This window comes from Zootoca vivipara, chromosome 3 (assembly GCF_965207765.1).
Source record: "Zootoca vivipara chromosome 3, rZooViv2.hap1.1, whole genome shotgun sequence".
Classification (NCBI taxonomy): Eukaryota; Metazoa; Chordata; class Lepidosauria; order Squamata; family Lacertidae; genus Zootoca; species Zootoca vivipara.
In genome coordinates, this window is record NC_142586.1 from 5,723,512 (window position 1) to 5,740,420 (window position 16,909).

The 16,909-nt window shown below is 46.4% G+C and overlaps 1 protein-coding gene across 1 annotated transcript; it reads right to left on the reverse strand.

The window, feature by feature from the left end:
• Positions 1 to 7,365: 7,365 nt before the first annotated feature.
• On the reverse strand, positions 7,366 to 16,369 carry GLYATL3 (glycine-N-acyltransferase like 3). The gene is made up of 5 exons (XM_035110383.3): positions 16,165 to 16,369; positions 12,969 to 13,076; positions 12,163 to 12,289; positions 11,205 to 11,331; positions 7,366 to 7,828 (listed from the first exon to the last, which is right to left on the reverse strand). The coding sequence occupies exons 1-5, from the start codon at positions 16,240 to 16,242 to the stop codon at positions 7,402 to 7,404; spliced, it is 867 nt and encodes a 288-aa protein (XP_034966274.1). The 5' UTR covers positions 16,243 to 16,369; the 3' UTR covers positions 7,366 to 7,401.
• Positions 16,370 to 16,909: the final 540 nt, after the last annotated feature.

A 16,909-nucleotide genomic window follows, 5' to 3' on the forward strand; every position in this document is an offset into this window, starting at 1 on the left:
TGGTCTTTTTATTGCTGACCTACTCCTGACTCCAGCTGCTGCCAGCTTATGAGAACTGAAGATCCCACCTTCCCCTTGCCCTCTAAGCCCCACCCCCCAGCAGCCTACAGCCTCACCTTGCATCTCATGACTTTGCCGTCTTCATTTCTCTCCATATTCTGGGTGACCAGGGAGAAGGGAGCTGGTCGCAGCAGGAGGGGGAGACTCCCCGGATGAGGCAGGCTGCAGCATCTCTGTCTTCTGCCCCCTTCCTCTCCTGTCTAAACTGTTCTCCGCGGCAGTTTCTTCCTGCCCACAAAACCCTGTTACCTCTTCAGCTACCAACACCTCCTCCTCCCAGTCAGCTCCCTCTTCTCCCACTGACCACTCACCCCACCACCAGTCCCCTGGCTTGGAGCCTTCTCCCTCTGGGGTTTTCCCAGCTGCTGCATCCCATCACAGCCAGTCCATGACACCTACCAACTTTGAGCTTTTTAAAAAACAACAACCAAGTGGTGTATAAATGTTATGAAACATGGGTGTAGACAGGGGGGCAGGAGGGGGCAGCTGCCCCCCCCTAGAAGCAAAAAACTATTGTATTTTACAGACCATAACCAATACTTTGCCCCTCCAAAAACTGAAGTGGAAAGGGCTTTGCTTTAGCAAGAGCAGCTCTCCACTTGCTGGGGGCGGGAACACAGCTGTAACAAAAACACATCAAATAAATAAAGCAAAGTGGCTACCAGTACTTAAGCAGTTAAGACAATGGAGCAGAATATCCCTTCAGGCAAGGTCCACCCTATTCACCCTATTGTTATTCAGTGGGAGTTGTTAATGGGCATTCAGGGATCGCATTAACAGTTCTATTGGCGATTTAATGAGGGTGCAGAGGATTCAATTTGACTAAGGTGGCCCTGCAAGGCTAAAAGGAAGTGAATAAGAAGGGGGGGCTGTAGCTTTGATAGACACAGTGATGTTTATAAAAAGCATTGGTGTTCCAGTCTGCCCCTCCTCCTGCATCTGTATACTGTAAATCAGGGGTGGCCACCTCCCAAGAGACTCTGATCTACTCACAGAGTTAAAAACTGGGAGTGATCTACCCCCTTTTGGGGGGTTCAGGTCAAAGCTGTTGAGTTTTTTTAAGGAAGGGAAGCCCTGTTTTGGGGGGTTTAGGTCAAACTTGTTGAGCTTCTTTTAGGAGGGAGGGAGGCCCATTTTTGTTTAGGGCTTCAGGACATAGTTCAGCTTTTTTTAGGGAGGAGGAAAAATTTGGGTGAGCTTTTTTTAGGGGTGCCAGTGATCTAGCAGTGATCTACCACAGACATCCAGTGATCTACTGGTAGATCACAATCTACCTGTTGGACGTGCCTGCTGTAAATCAAGCAGAGAGAAAGCTGCTTACAAGGCTCCTGTACAGGTGTACCGGTATCTTCCTCTTGCTGCAGAGTTCTAGCATCACAGCGTCACCCAGAGGCACCCACAAATGTGAGTTATCCCTCTCTCTATTTCTTCCTTCCTTTCCTCCCTCTTCCATCCTCAATAAAATACTGGGGGGGGCAGATAAGCCCCACATAGAAAGCCCATCAACATGGGGGGGGGAGGACTCTTTAAAATACAGTATTTACCAGCTGAGGCTGCAGCCAGGTCTCGGGGGTTAACGCGGCAGCAGCAACCCTTCTTTGCCACAGACCTTCTTCCACTACCCGTACGGCTTATTTTCGAGGTATGCCTTATATTTTTCCACCTCAGGAAAATCCTGCCATGCCTTATTTTGTAGGGATGCCTTAAAATATGAGAAACACGGTATGAGTTATCCCTCTCTCTATTTCTTCCTTCCTTCCCTCCCTCTTCCATTCTTAATAAAATATGGGGGGGCAGATAAGCCCCACATAGAAAGCCCATCAACATGGGGGGGATGACTCTTTCACATACGGTATTTACTAGTATTTGGGGGGGGAGGCACCTAGGCCTCTAGGAGTTGGCTGCTATGCCTAGGACAATTCAAGAAAGCAGAATCATGCATATGCTATGGTAATATATCAATAGAAACATGGAATTGTAGTCGGAAGGGACCACAAGGGTCATCTAGTCCAACCCCCTGCAATGCAGGAATTTTTCCCCAATGTGGGGCTTGAACCCACAACATGGTTGAAATATTATGCTGATATGCAGCAACGCCTCGGAGCCATCGAGACTGCGGCCCTGTCTTGCCTCGCCCTCGCCTGCCCTGCCACCCCCTCTCCCCTGCCCGACCCTCCCGTCCTCTTGCTGCAGAGTTCCAGCATCACAGCGTCACCCAGAGGCACCCACAAATACCGTGTTTCTCATATTATAAGTCATGTCTTATATTAATTTTTTCCTGAAAAAAACACAGCATGGCTTATTTTCAAGGGATGTCTTAATTAAAAAATAAGTACCGGTACCGGTATCTGTACAGACCACGGTCTTCGCGCGCGGCAGGCAGAGGCTGCAGCCGGGTCCTGGGGCTGCGTGCGCGGCAGGCAGAGGCTGCAGCCGGGTCCTGGGGCTGCGCGCGCAGCAGGCAGAGGCTGCAGCCGGGTCCCGGGTGTCCGCGCGCAAAGGCTACAGCCGGGTTCTGGGGCTGCACGTGCTGCGCGCTGAGGCTGCAGCCAGGTCTCGGGGGTTAACGCGGCAGCAGCAACCCTTCTTTGCCACAGACCTTCTTCCACTACCCGTACGGCTTATTTTCGAGGTATGCCTTATATTTTTCCACCTCAGGAAAATCCTGCCATGCCTTATTTTGTAGGGATGCCTTAAAATATGAGAAACACGGTATGAGTTATCCCTCTCTCTATTTCTTCCTTCCTTCCCTCCCTCTTCCATTCTTAATAAAATATGGGGGTGCAGATAAGCCCCACATAGAAAGCCCATCAACATGGGGGGGATGACTCTTTCACATACGGTATTTACTAGTATTTGGGGGGGGGAGGCACCTAGGCCTCTAGGAGTTGGCTGCTATGCCTAGGAGTAGGACAATTCAAGAAAGCAGAATGATGCATATGCTATGGCAATATATCAATAGAATCATAGAATTGTAGTCGGAAGGGACCACAAGGGTCATCTAGTCCAACCCCCTGCAATGCAGGAATTTTTTCCTAAGGTGGGGCTTGAACCCACAACATGGTTGAAATATTATGCTGATATGCAGCAACGCCTCGGAGCCGTCGTGACTGCGGCCGTGCCTTGCCTTGCCCTCGCCCACCCTGTCACCCCCTCTTGCCTGCCTGACCCTCCCGTCCTCTCCAGCCAAGCAGGGTAGCCGCCGCCGTTGCCAGCCCCAGAAGCACAAGGTGGCCGCTGCCGCCGCTGCCGCCACCACAATGTCGTCAGGCCAGCTGGCCCTGTAGCCCCGCCCACGTTCCCACTTTGTGGCCCCGCCCCTGAATGATCATGGCTTGCCCCCCCCCTAGTTTTGATCCTGGCTACGCCCTTGTTATGAAATAAATAAATAGGGTTGGACTCCATTTTGCAGTCTCTTGTCATATTCCTGGTGGAGGATTCTTCAGAGGGTGGCCTGTAGCTCCCCAAGGCAAATACCATGGCAGAGCACCCTGTGCTGAGGCACACACAGAGAGGACCAGGGGGGGGGGTGGTCCCTGAGGAGACATGGCAGCAGCCCAAGCTCCTCCTCGAAACACCTCACTTCAAGCAATCAGAGAAATAAGGGAATACACAAGTGAATCCCAGGGAGAACAGGGCCCTAAAGGTGCAGGGTCAATTAGCTGCCTGATGCCAGACTGCCCACTTGAGGAAGAAAGTAAAGGGATACTTGTGAGTAAGCTACTCTGTCAAGTAGGTTAAATCATCAGGCAACACAGATGGCCTACAGCTTTGTTCTGGGGAGAGCTCCGAAGGCTCAGGCTTAAAAGTCGTCCATTCCAAATGCCACCTCCCACCTACATTGCACCCTGATCAGTTGACAGGTGTGGCGAGATCACATACTGTACCTTAAAATATTATTGCAATACTTTCCCTATAAGATCTATCTCTGCCACTGTTGTTGGTATCCATCGTCTCGAGAGGCAATGAAGTGCGCCCACAGGGGTGAAGTCAAACCATACAGTGACGTCCCTGGGGCGCAAGCCTGGGCAGTGTGTCTAGAGGTCCTGGGCTGCCCAGACGACAAAATGTCCCTCTTGGGCTCACTTATGGAGTCCAAAGGAAAGCAGAGCAATATGTTTGGTGCCAGCTGGGCTGCAGTTGCCAGAAGGAGGTGTACAAGGTCTTAGGGACTCCACTCTAGCCTTTTCTTTTCCTTCTCCTAGATCGACAAGCCTCATCTACTTCTCACTTCCCTCTACAACACATGTCTGTAGAAACAGTCTTCTTGACTGTTGGACCCAGTGTTGGTCCCGTCCATTTAATTAACTAAACTAATCTCCTAGTGGTGGATTTCTTACATGAATAGCAAAATATCGATGAGGTACTCAAAGGACAGTAAAAATCTGATGTAACTTTTTAATGCTCTCTTGCAAATTGCAATCCATTAATCCAGGAGGATTTCAAAATCCTACTTTTTCTACCTTGTATCATTAAGTGCAGTTGAATGTTGCAATTTATCCTGTGTTCAGTCTCTGTAGGTTTCAAGGGGTTAAACTAGTTTAGCCAAGTTTTTGTTTGAGGAGGTAGGCTCTAAGTATTAAAATGGAGAGTAAACCATCAAGCGAAGATTTGAATAAGAACTAGGGGAAATTGGGGCACATCCCATTTAACTGGATGGTTTAATGATCAAGGTTTCTCCCCTGCAAGGTAAGTTAAATGGTTCACTAGAGAGAAAACCTAGCTCAGCATATATGCTTTTTGCTTGTCACTGTGTTCTGAGCAAATTTTACGGTAATTTTCATTATAATCACTACAGGCAAGTTGCTGAAATAGATTAGGCTTAGCAGATTCTAGCACTGTTCCTATTTATTCCTACAATTACATTCATTTTGAAACTGGGCACTTTCCGGAACAAGAGCTCCCAAAATCTTCCACCAGGACCCAGGCCTTTACTGCTTGTTGGGAATATCCACATAATGGATCTGAAGAGGCCTCACAGAACCATGTTAAAGGCAAAGCTTGCAGTTCTTTCCATGGCCAGCCCAAGGTCTCTGGATTATGCGGATCTTTTAGAGCAAATAAGACGTCGGTTTCCCCATCTCAAGTGCAATGTGCAAAGCAATAAACCTTTGTCCAATACAGTCTTGTTTTTGCTTATTTCACAATAGTGGTAGCTGCAATAAGAACAAGCACATCTTAAAGGCTTACTTGGCCAACATAAACACCATACTTTATACTGTCATGGCTTCCCCAAAGGAATTCTGGAAGCTGTGGTTTGTCAAGGATGCTGAAAGTTGCTAGGAGGCAACTTCCTTCAAATAGCTACAATTCCCAGGGAATCATGGATCGTGTTAGCAAGCAATTTTAACAGTACTAGGTTTAAGAAAAGTATATTTCTCAAGTCCCTTAAAAGATCTTTCTTTACTCCTCCATGTAAGGTAAAAAAAATATATGACCATGTTGGCAGATACCGATTAGAACAGTGATGGCCAAACTGTTTTGGGACTACAATTCCCATCATCCCTGACCACTGGTCCTGTTAGCTAGGGATGATGGGAGTTGTAGTCCAAAAACAGCTGGAGGGCCAAGTTTGGCGATCACTGGATTAGAAGAACACTAAACTGAAAGGCTAAGGGTGGCGTCATGGGCCACATGACCCAGAAGCTGTACGCTGGCTGAACGCCGCAACCCCAGAGTCATCCGCGACTGGACCTAATGGTCAGGGGTCTCTTTACCTTTAAACTGAAAGTATAGAGGCAAAGTGTACGGTAGGTGAGAGAATAGCTAGTTTAATACAAGTACAACTCCAACCTATTATTCATTCTTAATATCTCTATGATAAGGCAATAATTAAGAACAAACCTTTGAAGCCGCAAAAACTTAAGGTTCATTTAAACAGTATGAAATGATGTACTAAGCCAGGCATAGGCAACCTTGGCTCTCCCATGATCCCTAGCTAACAGGGTGAGTGGTCAGGAATGATGGGAATTGTAGTCCCAAAACATCTGGAGAGCCAAGGTTGCCTTTGCCTGCACTAAGCCATGGGTAGGCAAACTAAGGGCCGGGGGCCGAATCCAGCCCAATCGCCTTCTAAGTCCGGCCCGCAGACAGTCCGGGAATCAGTGTGTTTTCACCTGAGTAGAATGTGTTCTTTTACTTAAAATGCATCTCTGGGGGATTTGTGGGGCCTGCCTGGTGTTTTTACATGAGTAGAATGTGTGCTTTTATTTAAAACGCATCTCTGAATTATTTGTGGGGCATAGGAATTCGTTTTCTTCTTCTTCTTCTTCTTCCTCCTCCTCCTCCTCCTCTTCTTCTTTCTTCTTCTTCAGAATATAGTCTGGCCCCCCACAAGGTCTGAGGGACAGTGGACTGGCCCCCTGCTGAAAAAGTTTTCTGACCCCTGCACTTAAGCACTAAAGCAGAATTTTTTGGGATCACAATATCTATCTATTTGGTAGCTCTTAATGTGGGGTGCCCAAACAGATTTGGATTAGAAGATGTATTTGTTTGATTGGACTCGGATAAGCTTGCATTATGGATTGGTGATATTCACCCAGATTCATATTCATAACATGCACAGAGGCAGCTCTGTGCAGTTTGTCTGAGCCCCTGGCAGGGCCCCTCTGGCCAGCTTAGCCCACCAAGGCCAGGGGCAAGTTTGCTTGGCTGCCCCCCCCCCACTCCATTTCAAGGGCCTTCAAAGGAGGCTTCTTTTGAATTCATATAATAAACATCTGGTGCTAGCTACATTTGGATTGTTGTTGTTGTTTAGTCGTTTAGTCGTGTCCGACTCTTCGTGACCCCATGGACCAGAGCACACCAGGCACTCCTGTCTTCCACTGCCTCCCGCAGTTTGGTCAGACTCATCTTCGTAGCTTCGAGAACACTGTCCAACCACCTCGTCCTCTGTCATCTCCTTCTCCTAGTGCCCTCAATCTTTCCCAACATCAGGGTCTTTTCCAAGGATTCTTCTCTTCTCATGAGGTGGCCAAAGTATTGGAGCCTCAGCTTCACGATCTGTCTGGGCTGATTTCCTTCAGAATGGATAGGTTTGATCTTATTGCAGTCCATGGACAAAGACAACATTAGGATTAGGTTCAAATAAAATCTTATTGAGATCCATCAGAGCTTTATCATAGACTGGTTTTCCAGATAGATTTTCATGCGCAAGAAATTACTATGATTACTATGATTACTGCTAAGACTCCTGCATTGCACTAGGTGACTCTTGGGTCCCTTCTAACTCTAAGATTCTATGAAGTTTTCGGACTTTCTGCACATCACCAAATTTCACCCCCAAAACTGCTACAGTGTATCTTTCATTCATTGTAAAGAAATGCCACAAAGGTCACTCGGCTACAGCCGAGATGTGTTTACAAAACCGAAAGGCGTGTGGATAAGTCTGACAAACTGGCATGGCAAGAACTGGGCGTTCATGCTTTTCAGTAGAGTTACTGATGGGACATTATCCTCCAGGACATTTCCCTGAGCTGGGAAGCCCTGGCTATGTAACTTCTTAGCCAGGACTGTTGCTATGAGGCGGTTGTACCCTTTCCTGCGGTGTTCTGGCAAAGTATAACCATGGATCATAGTAGCAAATTGGTCTGTCAAACCCCAGGCAATGGGGCAGCCCCCTTCATCCAGGACGCAGGTACTAGGGAAACAGGAAATGAGGCTGGCAAGGTATTTTCGGCATTGTTCGCTTCCTCCTCGGGACCAAGTGCTGTTCAGCAGGCTGGCATGGGACACATCAAGGGAAGCAAGCTTGGGTGGAGGTACTAGCCTAAAAAAGATTTCTCCACTTAAAATATGCTGTACAATCCGTAAGGTACACGCAAAATAGTGAATACATACTAAGGGGCTTAAGGGACCCAGGTGGCGCTGTGGGTTAAACCACTGAGCCTAGGGCTTGCTGATCAGAAGGTCAGCGGTTTGAATCCCTGTGACAGGGTGAGCTCCCGTTGCTTGGTCCCAGCTCCTGCCAACCTAGCAGTTCGAAAGCACGTCAAAATGCAAGTAGATAAATAGGAACCACTACAGCGGGAAGGTAAACGGCGTTTCCGTGTGCTGCTCTGGCCAGAAGTGGCTTTGTCATGCTGGCCACATGACCTGGAAGCTATACGCCAGCTCCCTCGGCCAATAATGTGAGATGAGCGTGCAACCCCAGAGTCGGTCATGACTGGACCTAATGGTCAGGGGTCCCTTTACCTTTTTACTAAGGGGCTTATCCTCCGCTCTTTCCAGGCACAGTGAGCGCTTTAAAGCTCTGTTTCTGAGTGCCAATTATTTATTTATTTCCCGCCCTCCCAGGCTCAGGGTGGCTAAATTACAATAAAACATAATAGGAAAAAAGGAAAAAAACAGTTAATTAAAATAGGGCTTAAAATACGGCTTAAAATACGTCTTAAAATGCAGCCTCATTTTAGTAAGGTAAAGGAAAAGGGACCCCTGACCATTAGGTCCAGTCGTGACTGACTCTGGGGTTATGGTGCTCACCTCGCTTTATTGGCCGAGGGAGCCGGCGTACAGCTTCCAGGTCATGTGGCCAGCATGACAAAGCCTCTTCTGGCGAACCAGAGCAGCACACGGAAACGCTGTTTACCTTCCCACCTGAGCGGTACCTATTTATCTACTTGCACTTTGACGTGCTTTTGAACTGCTAGGTGGGCAGGAGCTGGGACCGAGCTACGGGAGCTCACCCCGTTGCAGGGATTCAAACCGCCAACCTTCTGATCGGCAAGCCCTAGGCCCAGTGGTTTAACCCACAGCGCCACCCGCATCCCTCTCATTTTAGTAGTAGCCCATAAATCAAGACCATAAAGGGAGGAAACATCAGCTCTTCACCCGAGCCAGCTATCCATGCTGGTCCTACATGGACCAGCAAAAAAGCCAAGGGAAAATTTATATACCAAATCCCATATAAGGGGTCAGAGTGAGTCCAAGTCGAAGGCCAGGCGGAACAGCTCCATCTTGCAGGCCAGGCGGAAAGATGTCAAATCCCACAGGGCCCCGGTCTCTTGTGACAGAGCGTTCCACCAAGCCGGGGCCAGTGCTGAAAAGGCCCTGGCCCTAGTTGAGACCAATCTAACCTCCTTGAGGCTCGGGATCTCCAAAGTTATTTATGGACCTTAAGGTCCTCTGCAGGGCACACCAGGAGAGGCAGTCCCTTAGGCTAATAGGGCTTTAAAGGTCAAAACCAGCACCTTAAACCTGACCCTGCACTCCACTGGGAGCCAGTGCAGCTGGTAAAGCACTGGATGAATGTGATCCCACGGCAAAGACCCTGTAAGGTGCCTCGCCGCGGCATTCTGCACCCGCTGGAGTTTCTGGGTCAGCTTCAAGGGCAGCCCTGCATAGAGCAAGTTGCAATAATCAAGCCTGGAGGTGACCGTCACATGGATCACTGTGGCCAGATCAGGGTGAGAGAGGTAAAGGACCAACTGCTTAATACGGCGGAGATGGGAAAATGCCACCTTTGCTGTGGCTTCAACCTGCGCCTCCATAGAAAGGAGTCAAAGGTTACACCCAAACTCTTAACAGAAGGTGCTGGCACTAATTGAGCCCCCGCAAGAGATGGGAGTTGGTCCCCCAACCCCATGTCATCCCGACCTAGCCAGAGGACCTCTGTCTTTAAAGGATTTAACTTCAACCAGGTCTCACGCAGCCATCCAGCCACAACTTCCAGGCGTCTGGTCAGTGTGTCCGGGGCCAAGTCAAGGTAAACAGATAAAGCTGGGTGTCATTAGCATATTGATGACAACCCAGCCCAAAACTCTGGACAACCTGGGCACGGGGGCCCATAAAGATATTGAAAAGCATTTATCTTTTGCTCTGGAGTTCTCCCAGCCAAAACCTGCCCTTTCAAGCTCAATCTGTGGGAAACCTGAACTGACATTTGCTCTGATTGAGGGCTAAAGAGCTGGCTTTTGAGGAGAAAGCTCTGGGGCAAAAAGGTGCATAGATGCAGAGCTTTTAAGCACGGACCAGTGCCCGGAAAGAGTGGGCCACAAGGCAAGTGTGGATAAGCCCTACGTGAGTGGGTGGGAATGGAAGGAAAGAAGAGAAACAGAAGGGAAAGGTGGAGCCAGTTGGTGGTAAAGCTAAAAGATATTCCGTGATGTCCCTCCCCACCTCTCCCTTTTGGGATAATACTTATTAAGGATCCAGGGCCGGCCCTAAGGCAAGGCTGGGTGGCGCAAGGTGCCAGGGCGCCGGGCGCTAGGGGGCGCCCCGCTGCATAGCTGCCAAGTCTCCCGTTTTCCCCGGGAAACCCCCGTTTTTCCAGCTGTCCCCAGCCGAAAAAACAGATTTTTTTGTTTTTCCCCGGTTTATTCTGGCAGGGTGGCCATTTTGGAACTGGGCACAGCAGCATCAAAAGTCACTTCTGAGCATGCTCCACCTAGTTCCAAAATGGCCGCCGCGCTACTTCCGGTATGCTACTTTCGGTCCGGTCCTTTATTTTTCAGAGAGGAACTTGGCAGGTATGTGCGCTGCTCCGCCTGCATGGCAGCCGCGCTGCGCGCTGTGCCCACAGAGCAGCCGCATCCGGAAACAGGAGGGGGGCGCCGGAGGGATAGTTTGCGCCAGGGCGCCAGCTATGCTTAAGACGGCCCTGTAAGGATCCTACTATACAAGTCCAATCTGAATAACAAAGATGAGTTTGAAGTAATGCATCCAACAGAAACAATGCATTCTTTGCTTTCACACCTGCAGGACAGCAATTTTGTCCATGCAGTTGGTCCTGGAAATGGTTAAAAAACACAAAAAGGGGATTCTTTTCTTCATCTGTCACAGCATCCTAATTTAGAAAATGTGGCGATCAGAGCCAGGGAAAGGAAAGATTCAGGAGTGCATTTTAAACCTTCTTGTTTAACACTATGTTTTGTGTCACCCACCCAACCTTCCTTCCAACCAGTGTTTTGCACCTGATATTGGCCAGTGGATCTAGTAAAAAAAACCACAAAGGAGATTCTACAAGCCTGAAATCTGCCCAAACATTAATACAGAAAAGGACAGGACTCAGCAGACTGGGTGGGGTGGGTGAATCCTTGAGGGCACTGGGGCGTCTTCACCCACCTTCATAAATCAGTATCTTATTTTGGTACATATTTCAAGAGCGGCATTACTGTGGAAAATAGTAATGATATGACTAAACATACGGGAGTTTAACCTCAGGAAGTGTATCAGGATCTGGATGGAGAACCATTTGGAAACAAGACTGCTTTAAATCCACAAGCTTGGGGGTAGCTACAGCTTGGGAAGCGTCGTACAATCCATCCTGCAGTCCTGCGTACAAATAAATGAGAGAATAAGCCTTTAAAATACAAGATATAAGGAAATTGACTAATCCAGTTTAGCCAAACTAGCTAGAGGTGCTGTATTGTGTCCCACAAAATACTCCCCCCCCCATTTCTTTAGAAATGTTCCTTTTTCATACTCAAAAGACAGCAGCCAAAATTCATTTTGATGCTTTCTATAGATGATATTTTGGAGCACCTGTACTGACAACCAAATTTGCATCCCTCACTGAATGATTCAAATTAAAAGTTAAATGCATTTCGTTTTGTGAGAAGATACCCTGGGGCATTTAAACAAACAGCTGAGAGAATCTAACACAATGGTTTAAACAAAACAACTTGTATACACATTTTCATTAGCTGCAATCATCACATTATCAAATTCCCTATTGCAAAACCAACCGTGTTTGTGTGTGTGTGTGTGTGTGTGTGAGAGAGAGAGAGAGAGAGAGAGAGAGAGTCACTTTGCTGCTGGACACATAAATAAGCAAGTGTTTATGTGAAAGCATGCAAGAGAACATACATCATTTAATTTCTGCTATATTTCTGCTATATTTGCACCATTCATTCTACAATCTTTAGAGCACAGCGTTTGATCTAGATATTCTTAGGATATTGCAGGTTTTTAAAAGGGAAGACCTACTAAGGTACAGCATGCCCTGGCAAAAATCTAGTTTGTGACAAAGGACACATTGCTGAAATTCTCAAGTCTGTGCCACTAACTCTTTCCACACTGACATCATTGCTTGGAAATCTTTCTTCAGAAGTCACAGCATTGCCACATCCTTGTTTCCATTACCCAGCAAGAAATAAGCTTTACCCTGTATTTGGAAGACTTGTTCCCAGTTTACGGTTTCTGGGTTCTCCAGCAATGCTTGATATGCTTGCTGGTCCTTGTAGAATACAGCATAGGCATTGGTAAAATGGTCCAGGTCATCACTTTCAGCCTATGATTTTAAAAACACAAAAACCCCTACTCATTCCATTATACACATAGATATACAAAACTTTTGTTGCTATAATCAAAACAGTGATGTGCCACAGGGCTCAAATCAGGAGGCCTTGTCAAACGGCAGGTCAGTGAAGAGAACTTAGAATGAAGAAACAATGCCCAAAAGTCCTTATTTCTTCTAAATAGATGAGTTTTATAGTGCTTCTCATTAGGCTTCCCATTTCAAATTTCAGGAGTAAGGAAGTGAGCATGTCAAATATTTACAGCAAGTTTCAGCAATCATTTGTATATAAATCAGGGAAAATTGTATATAAATCAAGAAAATTAAATGAAAACGCTTGTTTGCTTTAAGGACTCATGTTGAAACTTCTGTTGTCAATTAAGTATGGTTCATCATTATATATGAACCTAAATTGTAGTCAATCTCAACTCTTGAAATTGGCCTGGCTCCCTAAACCATGCTTAAAACTAACTGGTTTGTTCAGCTTCAGGCATAATAAAAAATGGAAGTGAAAGCTTCTTTTCCCCTCATGCTCTTGCTGCAAGAGAAGAGGGGAACTCACAGATCCATGGCTCTTTTAAGCAATGCTGAACGCCCAGTGTGCATGCGGGAGGGGAGGGAGATGGAGTGGGAGATGGGGAGAGAACACACTAGATTATACCCCTTACTATACCGTTCTCTGCCGGCGGGTGATAACAGCTTTAAATTCTGGCCATGAATCCACCACCACTTCCTTCCTGAAGGGGTTTCCTCTGTTTATATTTAACACTGCTCCATAAACCTTCAAAAGGAAAGATGAGCTGTTTAGAGGTTGGGAAAAAATATTGTTATGAGGGTCAGTCTGGATGAAACCCTAGGTCCCTTCCAAAACCTGGGATACTGTATCGGTGAGGCTAGCATGCATGAGGGAACCTGGTAGACCAGCCAAATTAAGTCATTTGGTCAAAGTAATGGCTTTAGCTGGCCAGTTAAGTGCTCATAAGCATCTCAAAACATGAGCTAAGAGACCGTGCTCTCCACAAAGGCGGGTAGGCATTTCCCCCCACCTGGCTGGATGTCAGGTGATCCTAGGCAGCAGAACAACAGAGCTGTTGTGTATACAAGCTGCAAGCTGGAGGAGAAAGAGACACGTCTCCCTCCAGGCTGGACTTTGGTGCCCATCTAATAGGGAAGCAAGATCTGTCGGGGTGCTAATGTGAGTGCCTCCATCCTATGCTTGGGTTGGATATATGCAATGTTTTTTTTCAGGGGGGACGCAGGGGGACGCATACTCCTAAACATTTTGTGAATCTAAGTTTGGCCTCATTGAGGGGCAGTATTTCAATATGAGTAGGAAAATGCACCCCTAAACACATTTTTGAAGGAGGAGGAGGAGGAGGAGGAGGAGGAGGAGGAGGAGGAGGAGGAGGAGGAGGAGGAGGAGGAGGAGGAGGAGGAGGAGGAGAAGAAGAAGAAGAAGAAGAAGAAGAAGAAGAAGAAGAAGAAGAAGAAGAAGAAGAAGAAGAAGAAGAAGAAGAAGAAGAAGAAGAAGAAGAAGAGCAGCAGCAGCACTGGATATATTGTAAAATTAAACTATATATCCTAAATTCATCGGTTTCCGCTGACCTTCATTCCAAGGAAACCAAGACACAAGTGCAGGAACCCCTGCAATCTCTTGCCACTAAGAGATTGGGGTGGCACAAACTGTTATGAGTTTGATGTGGGGTAAGTTGTAGGCACGAGCCCCATTCTAATTCCTGACCTAGCACAAATTCACAGCCAGGCTAGGTTCCTGGAGAGGTAATGGTCCTCTCTTATTATGGGCTGTTAAGATGAAAAAGTCAAATAGGCAAGGTCCCGTCCCCCCATCAACTGATAGGCAGAAAGACAAAGGCCAGAGTTTGGACTTGGTACAGTGGTATCTTGGGTTACAAACTTAATTTTTTTTCGGAGGTCCGTTCTTAACCCGAAACCATTCTTAACCTGAGACACGCTTTTGCTAATGGGGCCTCCCGCTGCTGCCAGCGCACAATTGCCGTTCCCATTCTGGGGCAAAGTTTGTAACCCGAGGTACTACTTCCGGGTTAGCGGAGTTTGTAACCCAAAGCGTTTGTATCCCAAGGTGTTTGTAACCCGAGGTACCATTGTGTTTATGTGAGCTAGAAGCTGACAGGATGCAAGCTAGGTAGCTGGGAGACAGAACTATGCTTGGTTTCTATTTGAATCTAAGACTGGCTATGGGGAAAATAAGACCCTGTTGGAGTGTTAATCATACCTTCCAATATAAAGCAGCCCCAGACTAGGACACCATCTTCTTGGGTCACACTTCTGCACACACACCCCAAAAAACACCCGTGCCATAAAACACATGTTTTTTTGGGGGGCACACAAGGTCACTGCCCTGGAAAGAAGTGGTTTTTCTGGGGCAACAATCTTGTGTGGCACCCCAAAACATGTGTTTTTGGGGCTCTGTGCCTGAGAAGAGTGCTGCCCAAAATCGTGCAAGATTGTGATGGCCATTTTGTCCACTATCCTCTCATGAGAAAAAGATGGGACCATGCCTGGTTTCTGCTGGAGAAGCAGGGCATCCTTGGGGTGTTAATGCTGTGAAGCCCTCCATCGTAGACTTAGGTTGTATACATGGGTAAATAAACCAAAAATCATGAAGTCACCACAGACTCTGCTGTCCCTCATTCTGAAGGAAACATGAACCCTGCTTGGAGATTGAGGTGGAGTGCAGCAATTTATACAGAAACATTCCTTGATTCCTTTCATTTTGTTTAGATGTATCTCCATCACTGCCTAAGGAACTAAGAATTAGGCTGCTTTAAAAGGTTGAGTTCTTTCCCTCTCTGTTCTGCAAATGTGTTTTTAGAGAACCACTATAGATGGAAGCAAGATCTTACTGACATTTACAGAGAAAAGAGGGCAGAGGGGAAGGAGACCGTTGTTCCTCCCCTGCTCCCACGAGACTCTGCAAGCCAAAGGCTTGGCTGCAGTAATGAGCTCGGAGGGAGGGAAAACACAAGGGAGGGCAAAGCGAGTTTCCAAAACCAACAAACTGCAAGGAGCCTTTAAAGACCTTTCAAAAGACTGCATATTCTGACGTTTTCCAGAAAAGTTGGATATGTTTTACCTGAAATGAATCAGGCACAATTCTGTATCAGAAATGATGGTGAGTTTTTGGTTTTGTTTTCTCAGGGAGTAAACATTCGGCTTTCTTGAATGCTTCAGTTTACAGAGTTACTGTACCAGCATCCCTTCACTTGATTTGCTGGCTGCAATTGAGACCTCAATTGAACGTGGGTACCTGATCTGAAGAGACACCAGCATAATGGAGCCTTGCACTTTTCATTCAGAACTGGCACATACCTGCAGAGCATAATCTCTGCTACCCTCTTTGAGCATCTGTCTCTATACATGTGTTGCACATTTATGACGAACTGAATTTATAGGGTAGATATAACATTTCATCTTTATGAATTTTCAACAGGTCTCCATTAACCACTGATGTCAATGTTTGAAGGCAGGAACAAAACCAGCTTGCCATTTCGCATCAGATTATTACTATAACTGTCAACCCCCTGATAAAATCCAAATGTTCATTATCATAATACTGTAGTAATCACTTTGTAATTGTTTTATGCAAGTTTAAATTTTGTTCTGGGGTGCTAATATAAATATAAGATGTATTTTTATTTAATAAAAGTATACAAACCACCCATCTTTTCAAAAAGATGAAAAACAGCCCCCAACTGCATTTCTGCATGGAACACAAGGACAAATTCAGGTCTAATAGCAAAAATCAGTACTCCGTCATATCTCTAAAAGATACATCGATAGTTCAGACTTTCAAGCCCATAAATAAAGTCTACATAGATCTGCATTACCTTGAGTGATTCAGGAAAATTCTTGAGTAATTTCTGTTCCAGTATTTGCAGCTTTGTAGAACAGTTTAACACCAGCATCTTGCAACCTTCATGAAAACATAGGTGGCCTACTAGAGGGCACAAGCAGAAGAAAAACTGTGACTAGCAGCAAATGTTACTTCAGGGCACTGGAAAATGGAAGCCCAAAACATAATCCTAGAGATCATACCCTTCTGTATTTATAGATTACATTTTATACAGTGCCCTCGCCCTCCCCGTCCCCCGGTACCCTATAATCAGCTGGACTTTATTCTGGACTAAAACCCATGACAAGCTTCTTGGAGAAGAAAATTTCACACAGTAAGTGCCACAAAATTGATGTTTTTACTGCTCTACCTTTTTCAGTTTGCTGTAAGCAGCTATGAGAGTGACAAGTCTGAAGGGATAAACATTTTATAAATAAAATTAATAAAAACTTTGACAGCAGTGTTGTCCACTCTCATAGTTTTAAACCCAAAAAAGGGTAGTACATAGAGAGCCTGTTTTCACCCTAAACCTGAGAGGGTGGGGAGCTGTGCATGGGCAGCTGCCCTCTCTAAAGTCACAAGGCAGAGATTATTTTGTTGGAATGCAGAACTCAAAATTCTTCTACAATGGGGTAAGAAAGAAACACCATCTTATAGAGATGCATAGCCCGTCACTGATAGTGTACAGATCAAAATGGTATTTTAAATTGGGTTAGTTTCATGACACCATGTCTGCATTT

What these genes read in the sequence shown, in the direction of transcription:
- GLYATL3 (XM_035110383.3), bottom strand. Translation starts at nt 16,242, where the DNA reads ATGCTGGTGTTAAACTGTTCTACAAAGCTGCAAATACTGGAACAGAAA. An exon ending in TCACCCGCCGGCAGAGAACG is followed by an intron (nt 12,290 to 12,968) that starts GTATAGTAAGGG and finishes TTAAAATCATAG; the next exon opens with GCTGAAAGTGATGACCTGGA. An exon ending in CTTCCTGAGGTTAAACTCCC is followed by an intron (nt 7,829 to 11,204) that starts GTATGTTTAGTC and finishes AATCTTTTTTAG; the next exon opens with GCTAGTACCTCCACCCAAGC.